The sequence below is a fragment of the Theobroma umbraticum genome, unplaced genomic scaffold (genome assembly GCF_002168275.2).
Source record: "Theobroma umbraticum cultivar Fairchild unplaced genomic scaffold, ASM216827v3 scaffold_30.0, whole genome shotgun sequence".
Classification (NCBI taxonomy): domain Eukaryota; kingdom Viridiplantae; phylum Streptophyta; class Magnoliopsida; order Malvales; family Malvaceae; genus Theobroma; species Theobroma umbraticum.
In genome coordinates this window covers 9,671,554-9,678,487 of record NW_018397254.1, presented here as the reverse complement: position 1 = coordinate 9,678,487, position 6,934 = coordinate 9,671,554, and the positions used below count along the sequence as shown (strand labels likewise).

General features: G+C 34.5%; 2 protein-coding genes across 2 annotated transcripts in view; one reads left to right on the top strand and one right to left on the bottom strand.

Moving 5' to 3' along the window:
- Positions 1–4,811: 4,811 nt before the first annotated feature.
- Positions 4,812–5,855, top strand: LOC110425078 (metallothionein-like protein 4A). Its single transcript, XM_021439872.1, has 2 exons — positions 4,812–5,056; positions 5,533–5,855. The coding sequence occupies exons 1-2, from the start codon at positions 4,965–4,967 to the stop codon at positions 5,696–5,698; spliced, it is 258 nt and encodes an 85-aa protein (XP_021295547.1). The 5' UTR covers positions 4,812–4,964; the 3' UTR covers positions 5,699–5,855.
- Positions 5,856–6,417: 562 nt separating this feature from the next.
- Positions 6,418–6,934, bottom strand: part of LOC110423405 (transport/golgi organization-like protein (DUF833)) — a 666-nt gene continuing 149 nt past the window's right edge. The window contains exons 2-3 of the mRNA XM_021437630.2: positions 6,638–6,829; positions 6,418–6,552 (exon numbers count right to left, since the gene is read on the bottom strand). Coding sequence (XP_021293305.2) covers positions 6,418–6,552; positions 6,638–6,829 — 327 coding nt within the window. The remainder of the gene's footprint in view (positions 6,553–6,637; positions 6,830–6,934) is intronic.

Sequence of the window (6,934 nt, the reverse complement as noted above, 5' to 3'; positions counted from 1 at the left end):
ACAGAGAGATAGGCTTTGGCGCTGAGTTACCTCTCAGCTCAAAGTGGAGTTATGCTTCAATATCAGCAAAAGACAAAAAAGGAAAAACCCCTGCATCTGAGTTTTCATCATTTGGGTTAAGCCACTCCTAATGAAACTACTTGTTCCTGCAGTCATGTTCAAGGAAATTGATAGTGATTACACAAGAAGAAAATACCCCAGTTGATGTTTTATTAGCTGGCTGCCTCATTCAGTAGAATAACCTTTTCCATTCTGGAAAAAGAGCAGTGCAAGATTTTCCTGAACCCAAAGAATTGAAGCAACCCAAAGTGATGACGGCAAAAGAGCCAGTGACACAATAATATGATACTACTGCAAAATTTGTACCCTGATATAATAGCTTTGTAATGTTCAATCTATGTTATTTAATTTAGAACAAGATTTAGCCATAGCTCAAACGTGGGACATGGAAAGGCAAGACTCATGGGGGCAGGTACAGAAATTAGGATGACGTTGACACGCCCTCAAACGGGAATCATCAATAATCACACCACAAATAAGGCAAGATTAATTCTAAAACTGCAATTTTCTCAATGGGACATCAAAAACTTTGGCATGTATACATAACTGGAAGTTCAAAACAAACTTCTTGTCTCCATCACGACCTCTCTCTGTCTCCCTGGGGATACCTCTATTGGAGGTAACAACTGTTCCTACCATATAACAGTGATCTGTCGCATTTAAAAAAATATATAAAGTAATCTGTCAGCAAATTATAGCCAGGACTGGGGTGAGATATATATATATATATGTGTGTATGTATACATATCACTCAATAATGTACTGCTACTCTTCATAATATAATACCTCCAAATTCTTGCTTTCATTTCCTTTTTGTATTTTCAATAATTTGCTTCAGTTTTCTCCTTCGGATTATGACTGGGGAGGTCACAGAAAATCAGAGTCTTCGTCCAACAGATGTCAGGCACTTGCGTGTAGTTGGGGCGATCCTTGGTACATTTTTTATGCACTTCACGTTCCTCGGTCCTTTGGGATCGAACTAGTTTATATAGATGAATTTACTTTTATTATTCTTTATTTATTTGAATATTTCAAGTTGTATATAAAAGATGGAATTTTGAAAATGGGTTGAAATAAGTTTCTACAAGAAATTGAATCCCAATGTTCAATACCAGATGGAAACATTTCACCTGCAACTTTTTCATTATAATATAATAATTATATAATAGCATTACTCTTAAAAAAGTTTCAAAGTATTTAAAAAAGTTTTATTTTTTTGTATTTTTTTAAAAATATTTTTTATATTTAATTAAATTTTTATATTTTTATTTTAAATTAAATAAATTTTTATAATTAATGATTAATATATTATTATTAGTCAAAATTTTTCTTGTTATTTTATATTTATGAAAAATATCCTGTAATCACGTTATCATATTATGTCATCATTTACTATAACATAATAATTTATATAAAAAAATAAAAAATAGTATACAATCAAGTTTTTTTTTTTATAATTGAGAAAAGGGAATTCAAACCCTACTTATTAAGTAAAGAGATAATGTATCAACCAATGAGTCAAATATTCAACATATCATATATTATCACATCATATATAAAAGAAATATAATATTTTAACTAAAGATAGTTAGTAAATTTTTTTTGATTAAAATAAAAATATAAAGATTTGATTGATAATAATAAAAAAATAAAAATAAAAATAAAAATTTTTAAATTACATTATAATTAAATAATATAAGATTATTCAACAATCATCTATCTCCTATAAGTGTCAGGTACATGGTACATCTACACAATTAATGTTCGTCATTATGTAATGTAGTGCGATGATCCTAAATAATATGCTGACATTTTTGGGAGAGCAACGAAAAGCATATGAGTGGTTCACGCCACGTACAGGCCCATCTGTTGGCCCCTTTGTAGTTGCCGGTGCCACCTGTTTTTCATGCAAAACAATTGTGCAAAGAGCATTTATAAAGTTCGCATTCATTTGCCAAAAGAGATGGAAACGTAGACCTGGTTTTTGCATTCCATTAGAAACCAGTGGGATTGGATTTGAAGGATTCAAAGAGAAAACTAAACGTATTGAGGGCCAGGAGAAGTGGTGTTGCTTGGGATGAGAGGTTTGGCTGCCCCTTTCCATGTCCCGGTGGTGTGGCCTGCAGGTCTTTCTCTCTCTTTTCTCTATATCTGTGTTTGTTCTTTTGTTTTATTTTTTATTTTTATAATTAAGTGAGAAATGATTTAAATTTTATTTTTTAAATACAAGATAATATATTAATTAATAAATTAAATGTTTGAGTGTTCTTTTATCTTGGTTTTTTTTTTTTTAATGAAGAGCTGATAATTATCTTGCAAAGGATTAGATATATAGGCTGTCCTAGGGGGCTTGGAGACAGATATTTTGCATAGGAACACATTGGTAAAAGGATCCTTTATTGTTTTGGTCCATACTTGGATGTGGGGTACCATATTTCAGGGCCTCCACTGAGGGTATTGTTCTTGGGAATTTATTCGTCGTATTGGATGCTGCTGCATAAGGTCGACCAAATAAATATCACCCGTACTGTCTCTGCAAAAAATGTAGCATAACACGTCTAAATTTCTATTCTGCCTTGAAATTATAACCTGAGTAGATTAAGGCAGAAAAACACTTTAACCTTGAGGAAAAAGTTGTAAACAAAAAAGTGAGTCTGTCCAAACTAAGATTTGATTGACAAATGACTTGATTAATTGTCTGTGTTTTGTTCCCCATGTCAGAACTCTTTGATTTTTATCCTTACTCTTATCAATAAAACTAGTGAAAGGTATCCTGCCAAAGATAAAACCCAGATTGTATAGCGTAGCATATTTGTTTCTTGGACAGAGTTCTAAGGAGAATGCTGTAGCTGGGACGGGCATTGGCAAGGCCTTTTGCGAGTGTGGGGATGGCCGTACTTGCACTACTTGCGCATCCTAAGTTCTTGATCCGTCTACAACCGTGCTTGCGCTTTTTTTTTTTCATGTCGTTTATGCTGTTTACTTTCTTTTGGACATAAATTTATATGATGTAACACAATTAAGTGAGTGTTACGAAAATCGAAAAGACAAAAAGTGTGGACGTTGTGATGTGATGACGGATGGTTGGAGCTATTCAATTGTCTTTGACGAATAAATTGCCAACTAGCCATGCATACTTGATTATTTCCTAAGCTCTCAAATTGTCAGCAAATGAAAGGGATTATAGAGTGATTATACTATGATAAATCTCGGACATGGCCACAATGAACGCGAGATGCTATTCGTGAATGAACTAATGAAACATACTTCCCCCAAACTTTAGCCTTGGATCGTGCTTGGCTTGGGTAGGATTTGTAAGCTTGAGCTCTATCTGGCCAAAGTCATTGCTTTGTTAATTTAATAACAAATATAGTAAAATTTAATAAATTAATAATTTTGATTAAATAATTGTTTTGATCGATTTTTATTTGAATGTTGATTTTTGTAAAACATAATTTCAATGTCACTTGTTTTTTTTATAAAATTTTATTTTTAAACTTTTTTAGTGTATTAAGAAATTCAGGTAATGTTTTCATGTGATTATTGTTTTGAATGTATTTTTACATGAGATTGATTGTCTTCAATTTCATTTTTCTTTGTCATTTTTTATGTCAATAATTTTTTCTTTCATAATGTAGTAATCAGATAATATTTCTATAATTACAATAACACAATACATGTATTAAATTTAATATTTTAAAAAAATAATAAAATATCTTAACAAATTAATTTTTATTAATTACTGTATAAATTAATAAATTATTAATTTATTTATTAAATAATATTTTAATAAATTAATAAATTTTTATAATCTCAAAAAATATTAATTTATAAAAATTTTATTATAGTACTGTTTATTTAAGCTTAATTATAAAAAAACATTTTTCTTTTTTATTGATAGGCGAGTCTGTCCTGGCTCAACTCACAGATGACAGTTATAAATTGAACACTAATTATCAATGGCGGTCATAAATTGAATATGGTACTACAACTTGTACAGAGTCATAAATTTGATTTCAAATTGAGAATTACAAATACCTAGACAATTTTTTCCCTCTTTGCTTTTCCACAAAAGATTAGGAAAAGGCCTGACCAGCATCTGGTGGCTCACACCTGAATAATTAAGTGTCCTATACTGACAATAAATTTTGCAGAAGGTACTACCTCCATGCAAAACATGCTCTATAGACTTGAACAATTGATTAAGGTAATGTAGAATGGCCTCCTTGAATAGTATAATAAGGCACAACTCTGAAAAGTTGTCATCAATATCACGCACGTTGTAAAGTGAATGGGTGGAAAATTACTTTGAAACGTTTCATTCTCGATGCAATTCGAATTGAATTAGAATGTTGTGCTATCCATAAGGATTAGTAAATGAAGTCAAAAGGGTAGAAATCGAAGAGGCCTGGTTGAAGAGATAATTCGACATCATCGGTTATGCCATGATTATTTTAGTTTTAGGAAGGTTCAATCATTCATGCATTTAATTTATATAGTGTCATTTATATATATGTTTTAAGTCGTCCTACCCTACTCCTCTCGTTATTGGCTCTACTTCAATTTAGAGAAAAAGTTTCAATTAAATTCTATGTATATTTCAGTTTCTTATTGTTGAGATTGATGCAAATCAACAGATGTTAAAATCCCAGCAAAACCGGTATTTGATAAAGCAAATTGAGGATTTTGTGTACGTGCATGTGTTTGTAGCGACACGGCAGCTTGCTTCGTGATCTCTCGAATCCTCGATGAAACATATTTGACACGTATCGCCATGTGTTGGTTTCCCACAATTCGTTTCCGCCAGTTGGTTTACATGCAACGTTTATATACTACCATTTAAAGGCAGTACTGGGAGTTTCAGAGCTTCCGCAAACTGCAGCAAAGACGAAGAGTACCGAAAAATGGCGGATACCAGGGCTGAAGTTAAAGGGGTCGCCATGTGTAACGACAGTTGTGGCTGTCCTTCTCCGTGCCCCGGTGGCGGGGCTTGCAGGTTAGTTTCCTCTCTTTATGACCTATGTTGATCCGTACAATTTGGACAATTTGGGGCTATTTTTAAAAATGAGCCAAGGCTATTACTGGCGGATAAGGATCGTTTAAATTTTGCTCTGACATGCCATTCGTGCGCTCGCATGTGCGCAGTATCTTTTGTAGATATTTTGCTCTGACGAGCCGTCCATAGGCAGTTATAGAGTGTGTTGTGACTGCCCAACTGTCGTGCCCGCCCCCCTCTAATTTGGTACTCTGCCATGTTATAGTGGTACAATCCATGGCCTACTTGGCGGTCTGTTAGGTCTAAGGGTTTACGTCGACCACGCCAATGTTAATGATGTTACCCCACAGCCACAGGCACATTCTGTGCAGTAAATTAAACTAGAGAGATTTTAATGAGGGTGGGATATGTAATTCCATCATAACTAAGGGTGATTACTTTTCGATGATCATGATTTTTTGGAAACAATCAAACAGGTGCACAGCAAGCGAGACTACGAGTGGGACAGACCACAAGCTGTGCTCGTGCGGGGAGCATTGTGGGTGCAATCCATGCACATGCACCAGGGCTGAAGTTGCTGGGACCGGAAAGCTGGTTTGCAAGTGTGGCACGGGTTGCACCTGCGTCACTTGTGCCTCTTGAGCAGCTGTGGTTTAATTTCCAATGTTCTCATGCTTGAGCGAGCTTACGCAAAATGCTGTTTCCATCATATACGAGAATAAGGGTTTTTTAGTTTGTAGTGTAAGGCTTTCTCTTGTTAGAGAAAGTATGTTGGCGTCAGCAAACGAGTTGAAACTTGGTTAATTTCCATGTTGGAGTAGTGTATTTATTATGACTTGAAAAGTGTATGTTTTCTCAGTAAATAAATGAAATTAGCTTAGTCCATGAGATGTTTATTGAAATAATTAATGTGGTTTAGCTGGAAATAAAGACTAATATATGTTTTGTCATATCAGAATGCCACTGCATGCCAAAAAGAGGTCTTCTGCAAAATGTACAAAGTGGGCATCTTAAACGAGAATTGGTCTGATAATTATTTAATTATTGGAGACAACATAAGGAGAATGAATGGAAGAGATTGTAATTTTTCTTAAAATAAAATCAGGGTAAAAGTTGAAGTTAATCACCTTCAAGAGTGATAGGCATTCGTCTAGTTTTGGAGAAATTTAGAAAGCAGTCAAATTTCTTAACCAATTTTTCTGGGGAGTAATTTATTTGTTTTTATAGTTACTCTAAAGTTGAGAATTTGAACGATTTGATAACCATTCCATGATTATAAGGCGACAGCAAAATGAAAACAAGGAAATTATTATCACTAGTTCAGTCACTTCCTCATGAGTGTAGGCTGTGTAGCCGATGATCTATTTTGCCATCTCTATTTGGTAAGTTACCGTCTGCTCTTTCCAGAGATCCTTGTCCAAATATCTTTCATGAAAGCAGACCTCCCCATTTGATTTCACGGACAACGCGGACTGGTTTCTGGTGCCATAACGCCCCTGCACAGGAGCCTATATCCTTAAGGACTTACTCTAACTTGGTTGTGAACCTTTTTTAATTGAGGAAGGAACATGTTAAGGTTACCTGGGGACGGCTGACATCTACATATATGGAACTTAAATGGTATTCAACCTCAGGAGGAAATATGCCTGGTAGCATGCTTGAATCATCTTTCGTCCTGTCCATCATTAGTTCTGCAACCGTCTCTTTAAGGGGAAGTTCATCTTCACCGTACCTTGCCAAGACCTCCTTGAAATTATGACCCAACCGTTGAGCCTGCAGAAAAGATAAAGGAGAATGATTAACACAAGATTGCTGATTGCCAAGAGAGAGGCCCATGGAACTGGGAACCTACCAGAACTAGTACTGAACTACCAAGAC

What these genes read in the sequence shown, in the direction of transcription:
- LOC110425078 (XM_021439872.1), top strand. Translation starts at nt 4,965, where the DNA reads ATGGCGGATACCAGGGCTGAAGTTAAAGGGGTCGCCATGTGTAACGAC. An exon ending in CCCGGTGGCGGGGCTTGCAG is followed by an intron (nt 5,057 to 5,532) that starts GTTAGTTTCCTC and finishes ACAATCAAACAG; the next exon opens with GTGCACAGCAAGCGAGACTA.